The sequence below is a fragment of the Rhipicephalus sanguineus genome, chromosome 6 (assembly GCF_013339695.2).
Source record: "Rhipicephalus sanguineus isolate Rsan-2018 chromosome 6, BIME_Rsan_1.4, whole genome shotgun sequence".
Classification (NCBI taxonomy): domain Eukaryota; kingdom Metazoa; phylum Arthropoda; class Arachnida; order Ixodida; family Ixodidae; genus Rhipicephalus; species Rhipicephalus sanguineus.
Window position 1 is genome coordinate 138,032,831 of NC_051181.1, and position 13,025 is coordinate 138,045,855.

The 13,025-nt window shown below is 43.3% G+C and overlaps 2 protein-coding genes across 2 annotated transcripts; one reads left to right on the plus strand and one right to left on the minus strand.

The window, feature by feature from the left end:
* Nucleotides 1-212: 212 nt before the first annotated feature.
* LOC119396522 (28S ribosomal protein S9, mitochondrial) lies at nt 213-11,259 on the minus strand. Its single transcript, XM_037663776.2, has 14 exons — nt 11,124-11,259; nt 10,845-10,989; nt 10,538-10,641; nt 10,390-10,452; nt 10,272-10,302; nt 8,988-9,067; nt 8,030-8,118; nt 7,308-7,383; nt 4,594-4,719; nt 3,797-3,839; nt 3,581-3,686; nt 2,196-2,368; nt 1,371-1,449; nt 213-256 (listed from the first exon to the last, which is right to left on the minus strand). Exons 1-14 carry the CDS (start codon nt 11,217-11,219, stop codon nt 244-246), a joined length of 1,224 nt encoding a protein of 407 aa, XP_037519704.1. The 5' UTR covers nt 11,220-11,259; the 3' UTR covers nt 213-243.
* Nucleotides 11,260-11,566: 307 nt separating this feature from the next.
* Nucleotides 11,567-12,912, plus strand: LOC119396524 (mitochondrial import inner membrane translocase subunit Tim13-B). The gene is made up of 3 exons (XM_037663780.2): nt 11,567-11,804; nt 12,049-12,117; nt 12,680-12,912. The coding sequence occupies exons 1-3, from the start codon at nt 11,700-11,702 to the stop codon at nt 12,776-12,778; spliced, it is 273 nt and encodes a 90-aa protein (XP_037519708.1). The 5' UTR covers nt 11,567-11,699; the 3' UTR covers nt 12,779-12,912.
* The last annotated feature ends 113 nt before the right edge of the window (nt 12,913-13,025 follow it).

The window sequence follows — 13,025 nt, forward strand, 5'->3', positions numbered from 1 at the left end:
AAGAGAGAGAGCAAGGAGGAAACAGGGAACAAGTAATACGCGTGCACACATCAGTGTTCACCGCATACACACAGACAGTCCCAACGGGAAAATATTTGACATCAGTTCCTCTGCGAGATGCAAGTTAGTTAGTAGGCAAGTTAGTAGGAAGCTCCAATACTAAAAATTAGACAAAATAAGCAAGAATGAATTATTTATTTAGTAATCATCCATAACTACTTTGATGTCTTCATCATCTTCAGACTACCGCTTGAGCCTGAAAGAGAAAAAAAGAGATAATTACAAAACAAAGAGACAGCTGTCACAATACAGGCTGTCAAATATCATTTCATAAGAGGCATTTTACTAAACTCTAGCTGCATTATTAAGTAGTTTGCACCCATCTGATCAAATCCAGAGTGCAACAAAATGCAAACTGGCCCACCAACCTGTCAATGTAGCCCCGGACAAATAAACAGATTGTCAGCAATTATATCATGCCCGCAGTACTCCTAACTTAAACATGTCACCAACAAAAAAATGTACATGCTTGCACATGAGCATATCTATGCACTCCTGCAATTTTAATAATATTACTGGAGTGTTTAATGATTGAGTTCCCCACATGGCACCCGCAGCATCACTTTCCTATCATAAAGCAAGCGAAGATGAGCTGTAGGGGTTGTCGTTTATAGCTGCAATGAAAGACAGCGCGATCGTTGAGATGCGACAGTGGGATAACGTGGCAAAAAAGGAAACTTGGTTCCCACTTTTTGGCTTTCGAGATGGCACCTGATGTGAACCTACCTTGTATTTATTGGTACTCTCAGAAAACTAACTCGTATAAAGCATCCCGTTTGTGTTCTTATCGACAGATAGATCATTCGAATGCACTTCCAAACACAGGACTAAAACTCTTAAACCACTCGAGCCTTGGTTTGCACCTGGCATGAGTTAACATTTTCCGCTTGGTTTCACCGCTTAGTGAGAGGAACGTTCTTGATTCCTTGGTACTTTCTCATCAAACAACCATTCTTTTAGCGAATTGTTTTAGCGATGTGGCATTTCCGTACACAAGAAGCAATAACATGTACTAGATGCCTTTCTGTATAAGTGCTTCAGCTTTGTCATTTCCAACATACTGTGAAGGGTAATACTACATACGCATATACAGATTTACTAAAACTTTCTGCTAATCTGTTTTATCAGTGCGGTTGCACGCTGTGTACTGTGCATCTAGTTTGCCTGCTCAGTGACACAACTTACAGGTGGCAGCACCTGTCTTTCCTCATTTAGAATTGAGGTGAATGCTCGTTACCTGTACAAACAAACGAGCTTTGATTTCAACTGGCACTGCTGCCAAGGTGCAAGCATCAGCACTGTCAACCTACCAAGTGTACTTGCGACGAGCACCCTCTTGGCCTGGCTTCTTGCGCTCCCTACGGCGAGGGTCCCTCGTCAGCAATCCAGCTGCATAGCAAATCACAAGGCAGCACTCGAGCTTGTATGTTTACAAAAAAAAAAAAGGAAGGTATCGCAGCAGTGTTTCTGTGTAAAATACAGCTAGAAAGAGCAAGCATTGCTGTGGGAGGGAGCCCAATCTGCAATGGACAAGCCACAACTAAACAGGCACGAGATCTCTGCATCATTCTGCACTGTAGTGAGGTGTGTGCATGGTATCGGAAAATTATCGAAATGCATAGGAAGCACACATGTGACATCACACTTGTCACATCCTTGAGATAAAAGACACTAGTCAAACCTCAATATAATGAAACATCGGTTATAACAAACTGAGAAACACATGTGTCAATAATACAATGTCACGAATGTACGTTTATAACGAATTTTTGGATATAACGAAGCTTACTTTCCTGTCACATGTGCCTTCATTTTAATGAGATTTGAGTATCCTCAAGTGACACCCCCCTGGTGCTACTATATAAAATTCTTAGGTTTCACAACACAAAGCAGTATGAAAGCGTGACTTCAATCACCGAGTGGCACGTTTCGTTCAATGCTGATCATGCTTACAATGCGTGCCAGGGCCACCAGCAGCCTTCTTAATGCTTCCTTTCAATACAGCAGCAATGCTCATGAGCTCATCCATCTCCCGTTTCCATTGCTCATGAGAAGACAAATTGTGACAAGTGTACTTGGAAGGTTGGCAACTGGCACACTATTGTGAATGCGCCAAGGGCTGTGATGTCTCTTACCCAGCCTCATTCTCTCCACCTCCTTCTCGGAGACGAAGCTGCGAAGAGCTAATGACAGTCCATGCCGTATGGCATTCGCACGGACACTTGATCCTTCGGCATCGTTGAGTGTCGCCTCGACGTCGACTTTCATGAGCAGTCCCGTAAACTGCAGGGGAAACATTACCTGCTCCCTGAAAAAAGAGTTGCAGAAGGGAAGAAGGGTAGAGAAAAGCCAAAGTGTGACAAGATGTAGTAGTAGAGAAGTAATGCGACTTCCATACCCATGTAATTACACTTTGGTGGAGAGTAACGCCAAATATAGTGTCTGATGAGGTGGCAACTACAAAATATAGTATATATCACAAGCAGAGGTTACCACATTTTACTTATGGTGCTCAAGTGCTGACCCTAAAGTCACAGGATCGAATCCCGGCTACGGCGGCTGCATTTCGATGGAGGCAAAACACTAGAGGTCTATGTACTACTTAGATTTATGTGTACGTTAAAGAACTCCAGGTGGTCGAAATTTCCGGAGCCCTCCGCTACAGCATCCCTCATAATCATACAGCAGTTTTGGGACGTAAAATCGCAACAATTATTATTATTATATATATATATATTACCACATTTTATCAAACGTATTTCCTAAAGCTCTTGGGTTTTCTTGTCGGAGCAAGAGATTTCAAGTAGCATTGACAAAAACTGGAATTAGCACGTGATATTACAAGCCACACTAATCCTTTCACTGAATGATGTTACGCAATATTGCGAGTGAGCATTTTATCATGTCGCAATGACGACGCACATGGCTTATTGTATAAACAAATGGTAAAAATACAAGCTACTGCAGTGTTGTACGTGAAATACTAATAGTGATAGTTCATGTTCTGCCAGATTCTGTCCCGCAGCGGTTGTACTTCCACCATGCCAATGTTCAGTTCTGACCAGAAAATTTTCTGCTGTAGCTTTCCAGAACTAAAAATGAGTATTGTTTTCATAACCTGACAACCGCCGTCACAGAAAGTCGAAAAAACTCCACTACAGTTACAGTTGTACAATTTGTTCAGTTTTATACGACCTGGAACCGCTACATAATGATAAAAGCTTGTGGGAAATGAGTCACTAATGCTTAGTCATTCAACAAAGAAATAAAGAACCACGTGAACTGAAATCATTGACATTAACCCTCTCACTGTCACTGACGTACCAGTACATTTTCGCATTGTCAGCTTACACAGAGCACAAAGCCAGCTGCCTGCTACGGTACATTGCTGTAGCACTTTTATATTTCGTAACTTCCAAAACTGCAGTGTCGTATGCAACAGCAGAATGAAAAATGAAATCTGTTGTTAATGGTGCACGTTTTGATATCAGTAAGGTACAACAAGCAGATGCCGACTAACCTGTCTACGACTTCGTCGAAGTACTCAATACCGTGACCATTGATCTTCACTTGTCCCGTGCCGTTGCCCCAGACGGTCACCTCAGCTCTCACATGCTTTCTGGCACCTTAAAGGGGGAAAAAAAGGGGGGGGGGGGGTAATACACAAGCTAATCAAATCACAGGCACCAAAGTTGGCGAAAAGGCTATAGAAAAAAGATTGTACAGATCAACTTACCATCACCCTTGGCATAAGGTCGACCAGTTTCGTCATACTGTAACTGGGTGTTGGGGAAAAAAAAAAGAAAAGAAAGATAAGTCAGGTTTCTAAAGAACCACTATGAGCTTCCGAAACCTCCACACATTCTTGCTTACTGCAGGTCGTGCCAGACTATTGCAGACTGTGTGATCTAGGTACATCTACGATCATGACGAGCTATTATCTGCAGTACTGTTTCCCAAAGTGTTCAGAGCAAGCCTTCCATTTATTTACGCTGAACGGTCACTATCCATTGACACCTAGCAGACACCTAAGATTATTTACTCTCACTATGAGACTAAAAGCAAACCATGAGAATCGATTAACAAGGCTGTCACAGAACAGAAGAGCGAGGCAGCTGAACACGAGAATGGGAACATGTCTCCTAGCTCTCACATTTACTATGCTACAATGGCTTGTAAACTGTTGTCGCAATGAAATCCCATTATGAAGAGCATTGGTTTATTGCTTCGAAACAATCATATTGCATAACTAACCCTCACCACTCTCAATAAACTAATACCAAACATGAACTGCCAAGGTGGCTTATTAGCAGTGGCATTGCATTGTGGCATCAAGCCTGAGGCTGTCGGTTCAAACTGAGCCACAAAAACCGTGTTTCGAGGCTTGTGAATGCTAAAGCATCAGGTGCACATTACAGAATACATCAGGGGGTCCTGATTAGTTCGAAAAGCCCCCACTACAACACAAAATCAAATAAAAACCCTGGAATTTAGTTTGTTATGTTAAATACCGAAAGAGGACTTCAGACATACCGGTGGTATCTCGTCCCGAATAAATGTTGCCATCCTCGGTTTTCTGTAGCTCATGATGAATTCCTTGGCTTGTGACGAGTATGGATGCTCTGCTAATCGATCAAGGGTCTTTACGAAGTACTCATACTGGGAGAGACAAAAAAAAAAAGAGAAACACTAACATTTGCATTTACACAACCACAAGCATAACACTAACGAGCTCAGCTCGATGTTCTAAATGCTACTGCATCAGTCAGAAGTCAAGAGACACAACAGCGAATTAGTGTGAATAAAACAAAAGCACTGGGCCTCTGAAATTGTTTACTAATATGTAAGCAAAATTAAACTCCTAGACTGTAAAAAAAAAGAGTAAAAAGGGCATCTTTTCATCCCACAACAATAATTGTCATCTGTCTTGCTTGTGTTTACTTTCTTGAAAACTCTGTGTTCGCCACTTTCCAGTCAAGAATGCTGTCATGCTGATAATGCGCATGCCATTCGTGACTTGGAAGTACCGGGCTCGCAGCAATGATGCAAGGAAAGGCAACAAGATAGACTCTCCACACACATACACACACACACATGCACGCACACACACAGAATTACAAATACAGTAGACTCAGTAAACAGAAATCTTTTAAATGGGGAATTGCTGCTTAAATAGAACAACTGCCTCTAACATGATTGGTTTCATACTTCAATCCGCCTCTTTCATTTTCCTGTGCTGCCCTCTGCCATTTTAGTAGGGGTTTGGTAGGGGCCGGGACAACCGGTATTGCCAGAAGCAAAGCCTCCGATAATGAGACGTTTCGCGACTTTTGCGCTCCGGGAGAGCGCATGCGCAGGGGCGTTGTGAAAAAGGCGGATTCTGCCCTCCTGTTCATCTCTCAGTAAACGGAACTCCTGTTAACGGAACACATTTTTCTGATTCCATCAGGTTTCGTTTAACGAGAGTCTACTGTATTGGTAATACTGAAGTGCAATAGCACTTGTATTTTCGCATTACAATGGGGGTGAACTGCAAATGTACGTACATTCAGATGCACATTGACAGTATTTTAAAAGTTATAGAAACTTCAGCACATGCTCCTTGCATGTAGGAGGGTTACTCATTGAGTACTACGTTAGATGACAAATCCACAATATTTTGCTTTAATACAAAACTAAAGTTGGCCACTAAATATGGGCATGGCGTCATTGGCACGTTTCACTAGGCTAGGCTCACCCTTGGCAGCAATGGTGATCTGAGGGACAAAATGAGCCAGAGTATCACAGCATCAAAAGATGTCAGTCCTCTGGCTACCGACACCGAAACTAGCAAAGACAAGTATTGCCGTCAATTATTTGGAGTGCACAAGAACTTGCAACTACTGTTTCTAGGGTGAAGAGAGTTTGAACTTTCATTTAAAAAAAAAGAAAGCAAGGAGAAAGTGATAGTTAAAGATCGTATGAACAACCCAGGCAATCAAAATTCCAAAGCTCTCTAGTGCAACATCACGCATAACCCACCCTGCTGTCTTGTGATGTTAGAGGGCCCCTTAAAGGGCCCCTAAACCACCAACAGACGCTCGCATGCTCCTCTCCGTGCCTTTCCTATATCGACAACAGCTGTCATGACATCACCTGTATGATTAGCTGACGTCGTGAGGAAGAGACGCTGTCAGTGGGCATACAAGAGCCTGTTTTCTCCTAGCAGATGCGCGCGCTTCTTGCGTTTCCACCTTGGACGCAGAGGAAGGGCATGCGGATAGGTGGACAGGCAAGCCGAGGAACGCAGCCTAGCGAAGGAAAGAGCGAAACGACATAACGCGTGCAACTCCGCCAGCATTCGCTATAGACTCGTGCACAACTGCAACGCCACAACTAAATTTCGATCTCTGGGTGGTTTAGGGGCCCTTCAACCCCTCCAAGTTCAAAGAGGAGAAAGTGGTTTCTTCCTTGCCTTCACTACCTTTCCTACAGGCGCTATCTCCCTCTTGTCATTTATTTCTTCATAAAGCACGTGGAAAATGCCAGCACTAAGCGTTGAGCCTATCACGATTTTGCACTTTTCACCTACACGCTGTTATCTCCGGCTGCGCAGTTGAAAATGCACAAAACAAAGTGAAATCAGTTGATCACGCATGACAGTAATGCAAGACAAGGCAGAACAAGCGTGCGACTGCATGGCAAAGCAGACAGGAGGTAATTCACAACTGATATTCTTCGTATATAGACCAAGAGAGAGCTTATTTCCTCATGACCTCAGGTGAACAGATTGCTGGCGCCATGAAGTGTGCTGAAAAGATGGGAAACGCAAGGAGAGAATAGCGCGCGTTCTTTGTGTTTGCAGAGGGCGTTCAGGGGCTCTTTAACACCATGAATATACTCCTCTTAAAAAAAACTGCTCGCTAGATGAACTTGTACTTGGGCTAGGCGGTAAATCTTCTCAAGAAAAGCTTAAAGGGATACTGAACAAAATTTTTGCCGCCAAAATTTTCAGCCAAACTGAAAGATTGGGTGATGAAATCGATAGACACAACCTTCATTTCAGCTATAAACTAGAAGAAAGTAATGAATTTAATGCATTTTTCACAAACTACCGCGTCCAGTGGAGGTGACCCCCCATTTGGTGACGTTACACATACAAGAAACGAGCATGTCAACGAGCATGTCGCAGTTTACTCCATGTTTAAGCGAAATAGTGGGGAGATAGGTTGAGCAAACACAGAAAGTAGGAAGACGCTAAAAATCACCTGAATATCTTTCAATGACTCCACCAGCAGCACTTCAAGATCTTTCTTCGGAAGCCAGACACTGTCTTGCAGACTCCTAAGCACATGCAATGCAAAGCATGCGTGTTAATCATCATCTATTGAAAAACAACATCCTGCAGGGATCAATGTGAATAAATCAGAAGCTACCAAATTCACTTGATTCTGAAGTGCCCTCTGTTGTAATGCATGCCCTATTTTCACGGTCGGAAATGAGAAATTCCATTGAATCTCCTGGATTTTAACACACCCAGATTTTGAAAATTTAAGAAACTACAGATGCAATTTCATCTACTGTTCACTTACCAATTTCCTTGTGGTAAAATGGAATGAGTAATGACATTTTTGTCTTACTTGGAAAAAGAAAGGTTATTGTACTGAAGCTGCAGTGCACTGGATATCATTAGTTGTAACTGTTGGAAAAAGGAAAACTTTCCTTTTTTTTTCTGTTTGGCGAGTGTATGGTTTTTCACCAATGGTCACTCTTGTGAGATGCTCTTTTGTCCAACTCTTGACTAAACTGTTTCTTGATTGCATGAGTATGAGACAGAGCGTACTCATCAATGGGTATACCAACCTGTGGCTAGCACTGAACAACTTAACACTAATTGCACATACAAGCGCTTGTCTAAGGACTCCTGTAATTTTCTTAGCAGACACTGAAAGTCGGGCCAACAACACAAAGAACACATTAACGAACTCACAACTTTAGTGCAGCTTCGGGTTCTGCCACTCCTCTGTTGAGCATTCGGGATTCCAGGCGGTTCAATTCTGCCAGATGGCTGACTGCATCCTGTATCAGAAAAAAAAAAAGTTTTTAATCGTGTGTAGTGGTTCTGTTTACATTGCAATTTGTCAAAAATTGTTTTAATGTTAACGAGCCGCAGAATGATGCAAGCCACATGTACAAGCATTTTATCCCCCACCACACAGGGCACTTTTCGCTGCGGTAGACTCCGACTTGGACTGAATTTGTAGATTGTGATCGGCTCCTCTTACCAAGCTGTAGAAGATGGCCAATTGTATTTCGGCCACGCTCAAATGCAATCATTGAGTTGCAATCATCACCAAATGCAATCATCATCATCGCCTTTCATCATCATCATGGTGACGCGAGCCGCGCCCGCTTGCATCATCCGGTGCCCCTCCCGAAAGGCCCGATTCAGTCATCGTGGGCCCACTTGTGCATGACCACAGCGCCCTGGCTTCTACTTCTTCGTCCACTGCGTTTCTCCCAGTGTTGCCCGCCGGAAAGATCATAAAGATCCCGTGCCTCTCCACGTTGATGACTTGGACTGTCCACGGATCCCTTTGTCTCCCGTCACAAACACTTCTGTATATTCGCCCCCATAGTTTTCATTACGGGTTCATTTCTGCGGGGGGGGTATTCTATAGCACCATCATCATCATCAGTTTCCCGCCACCGTGCAGCTCCTGCCGAGAGCTCTAGGCGCGAGACAGAAAAGAACGCGCTCACGCTCCTGGCGGTCTGGGTGCCGGCAGCCACTTCGGCCATCGCCTTCTAATAAAGTGGCGAGATCAACACGGCCATGTCGGTCGTCTCACGTCTCTTCTCTCTCGCTAAAGAGTGCCCTGTCTGACAAGAGTATGATTCATGCATTATGAAAGCAAACAAGGAGTGAATGGAATTGTATTTCTCACGTGCAACACGCCGTAGTAGTGGGGTCTCGTTGTGTAGAAGAGATAGTGAAACGGCCTTCCAGAATAGTCGAACTGTGCAGCTGCATGTAAACAAGGCATCAAGACATTACAAGACATGTCCAAATAGTGCTGCACAAAGTTATTTATTTAAAGCTTCACATGTATGGTTAGAGTAATAAACAAGAATGAAATGGCTGGAACAGCAAGGTACTGTTTCTTCAACTGGATGCAGTGAAAGCAAGATAAACGTGTAATCCCCGTAGGCATATATAGGCTGATTCGCTGCAGTACATTAGTGCTCCATGCTTGATTCAGCAAAGATATTTGAACTATTTTAAAGGATGAGATTGTATGAGGCTTCTTGCCCTTTCTTGATAGAGTGGCAAGTGCAATCAAACCATAGGTTGGCAAACTCACTCGTGAGCTGACTCACTCAGACTCGTATCGAACCATGAGTCTGAGTCAGTCCAGGTGAGTAATATTTTGGTGAATTTGAGTCCGAATGAGTCCCGTTGAGGAAAATTTTGGCGAGTCTGAGTCTGAGTGAGCCTGAAGGGCAAAATATATTTCATTATCGAGTGTGAGTGAGCTCCACATTTTTTGCCGACCTGTGGATCAACCTACATGTGCAGTGGAGGAACCATGGTGTTTCATGTGTGCATTGAATGTTATTTCTGCTGCACAATTTTCTGTGCATAACTTCACAACCACGTATCACGCCACATGGATGAATGTGCGTAGCTCACTGCCAGATGAAAATACCTTTCAGTTGTATTTTTATTAATGCAACTCGCGGCAAAACGTTTGCATAGCTGTTAACCTACTTTTATTCATCTATGTAACCTGACATACTCCATATATCACCTGTCCCGTTCCATGCAATGTATCAGCACTTTTACACAAAATAAACGTTTGGCCCAATTGTAGCATGCATAGTAAAAGACGTAAAAACGACGAACGCAGTGGTTCTTTCTCGGCATGCAACATAAGGTCATTAATCTATTCTATGCTGCTTTCTTTGCCTTTACGCTGTTACGTTACAGCGTGCCCAAAGTATTAGATTACAAAATGTTGCCTTACTGTGAACATTTCCGTGACCTACCTTCCCATGAAGTGGTACAGTTGTGTATAGATTGCTACAAACATACCAAAGGAAACCTGTGCTGTGTGTCAAAGCGATCAAACGCGTGCAAATTGTTTCCTGTGGCGCCACGAAAGCTTTAGATTTCTCAATACCAGAAATTCCACGCCAATTGGAAACGAGATTGAAGACGTTAATCTGACCTTTTTCTCTGGGGAACACGTCTTCAGGAGGCTAAAAAAGAAAATAAACGAAATTTTCATAAATGTTAGAACTTCTCGAGTTTTACACGTAAGGTTGTATGAAACCAAGTTTACTTACCTTCATGATCGGTCGAGCCTTGGGCTCGTGTAGGCCTGAAGGCATCAAATACTGAATGGCTCTCTAAAATAAAAGAAAATAATAAGAATAAAAGAAAGAATAAACGGTGGCCTGTGATTCGCGAGTACATATGTAACAGGGGACTCACGTCAATGTCATCCTGCGTCATTTCGTCGACATCAACAGCCATCATGTTTGCAAGATGTCGCTTCCCAATGTCGAATTCATACTGCTCCTTCTTTATAAAATTATCTGAAACGAGCGCAACAAAAACGCGCAAGATTATTTTAGGTTCGTAGCTGATGACACGGCTAGAACGTCGCATATAGGCCGTTTTCCGGTAACTACATCACGGTAGCGATCGGGTTGAGATGTCGAGCAAACTTTTAGCTCCCGCAGCGGGCATTTGTGAATGTTGGGTAACACTTCGTTTGATCGAATAACGTCGATATTACCGTATGCCTTGGCCCGCTCCAGGTATGCTTTCATGGCTTTACTGATCTTCTGAACTTTAGTTTCTGCTCTCAAATGCAGCTGGAGAATATCTGGAGCATTATTGCTGGTCGCGTCTTCTCCGCTGTTGGTGGCGCAGTAGCGAACCTGAAAGTCGAGACACACACATTATAAAACCGCGCGGTCTCACGATAGAAGAGCCGGTGTTTCGAGTGGTACTTCTAATATAACACGCTAGCATTTGATACCACGCATTACACCGATCGAAATTCGGTAATTACATGAGCAAACGGGGCAGACAGACGCGCTGTGGAGCAGCAAGTGTTCAACTTGGAAATAAGTTGGAGCGTCCTAGCAGACTTCATCGCAACCTCCATGCCATGCGTTTTCGGATGCTTGGTGAGAAAATCGATCCAGCCAAGCCTCAGTGTGGCAAAGCCAAAAGATTTTTGTAAATAAAATTCACATAGGTACCTTATAAACTCAGTCATTTACGTGGAATAGAAGTTTATTTAGTGGTGTTCAAATTGACGCTCTAGGCGATGACTATGTAATGAAATAAATCCCCGAGTCTGAGTCACCAATCTCAAAGGCTATGCTTTTGTGTGCAAAATCAAAAATACGTAATGGTCGCCATGTGTTAAGTTTCGGTTTTGGTTTTGGCAACAGTACAGCAGCAGCTCGCAATCAGCATTTGTTATGACTTGGATTGGCTTGTGACCTCATTCGTTTTGTGCCTTTTTTCCTGCGCGTAGTGCGGTGGTGCGGGGAGCCGGGTATATTTTTTTTCACGTGGTTGCAAATTTATCTCATTACATAAGGGCTCCACCGCTCGTAATTCGACGACGACACTTACAATGGATGGTTTACCGGCCGGAAAACTTACCGGAGCTCAAAAGGAGGAGTTGATGGACCAGGTCAAACAGCAAATCGCTGTTGCAAATGCTCAGGAGTTATTGCAGGTGACGATTAGCGATCGCATGAATTACCCGTTCATGCCGGTCGCGTGCTCGCTGTGACAAAAGCACGTTTTGTTTGACGAAGTCTCTTCAAAACTATTACGTTTGTTCTTGTTCTTTCGCAACATACGTTGATCAAAACATTTTTTGACACCGCTGCATGCGACACGTGCGAGTTGGCCGTTACAGGAAAGGTCATCTCTAGCGGCGCGCGCGCAGACCACTGAACTGCGAAATCTCGTTTCAGAAAATGACCGAGAAGTGCTTTAAGAAGTGCATTTCTAAGCCCGGGACGTCCTTGGACAACTCTGAACAGGTGTGTTAGTGTTGAAAACGTTTTTCTTCAGAGATGCACGCTAACTGTTGGGGACATGGGTAGGAAAAACGATGTACACGCGATGTCTACGCAATCGGCCATTTACGAGCCCTGTAAAAACTTGTGCAAACTAAAAATTCGTCTGTCTTCTCAATTACACAATGTGACGCTAGCAACTTTACTTGTTTTGTGTATTCATTTGTCCTGCAATTAACTGTGTGTTTGAGAGAGAGAGATAAGATTCTTTAATGAATCACCTTTCTAGCCCATGGGCTAAAGTGTTTTGAAGGCTCATCAGACAGCATATTCTAAGACAGTGCTTATCATCCAAGCCTCGTATTGTTGAGGAAGTATTGACCCCACAGCTGATCCATTGCATTAATTGAGCTCGTAATTTTCATTCAATGCATTAAGCCTGTTAATGGGTGCAATATCTACAGCTGTTAAAGAGGCAAGGAATCAATAGCCTGTTCTTATGAGCAGCAAGCTCCGGAATGCTGCTCTGTGTTGTGTGGTACTTGTTAGCCATGTCTCGTTAATGAATTCTTCTCTGACCTTTCAGAAATGTATATCCATGTGCATGGACCGTTACATGGATTCTTGGAACATAGTGTCAAGGTCCTACGGCAATCGAATTGCGAGAGAACGGGGTCAAATGTGACACCTGGCCTGCACTACGGGATACGCCAATTGTGCCGCTACATTACGAAGAATTGCAACCAACGTTGTATATATGAATATATGTACACAAATAGGCAAGGTACGCTGCAATTGTAGATAACTGCTTTGAAGGTGGAAGTTACCCCTGTCAAAGCACATATACGATTAAAACACCAGAATGCGTCACTACGCAGTTGAACCTGTGTTATTCAGTCACGAGCGCACTGTGCCCGATGGTGCAAAGCTTT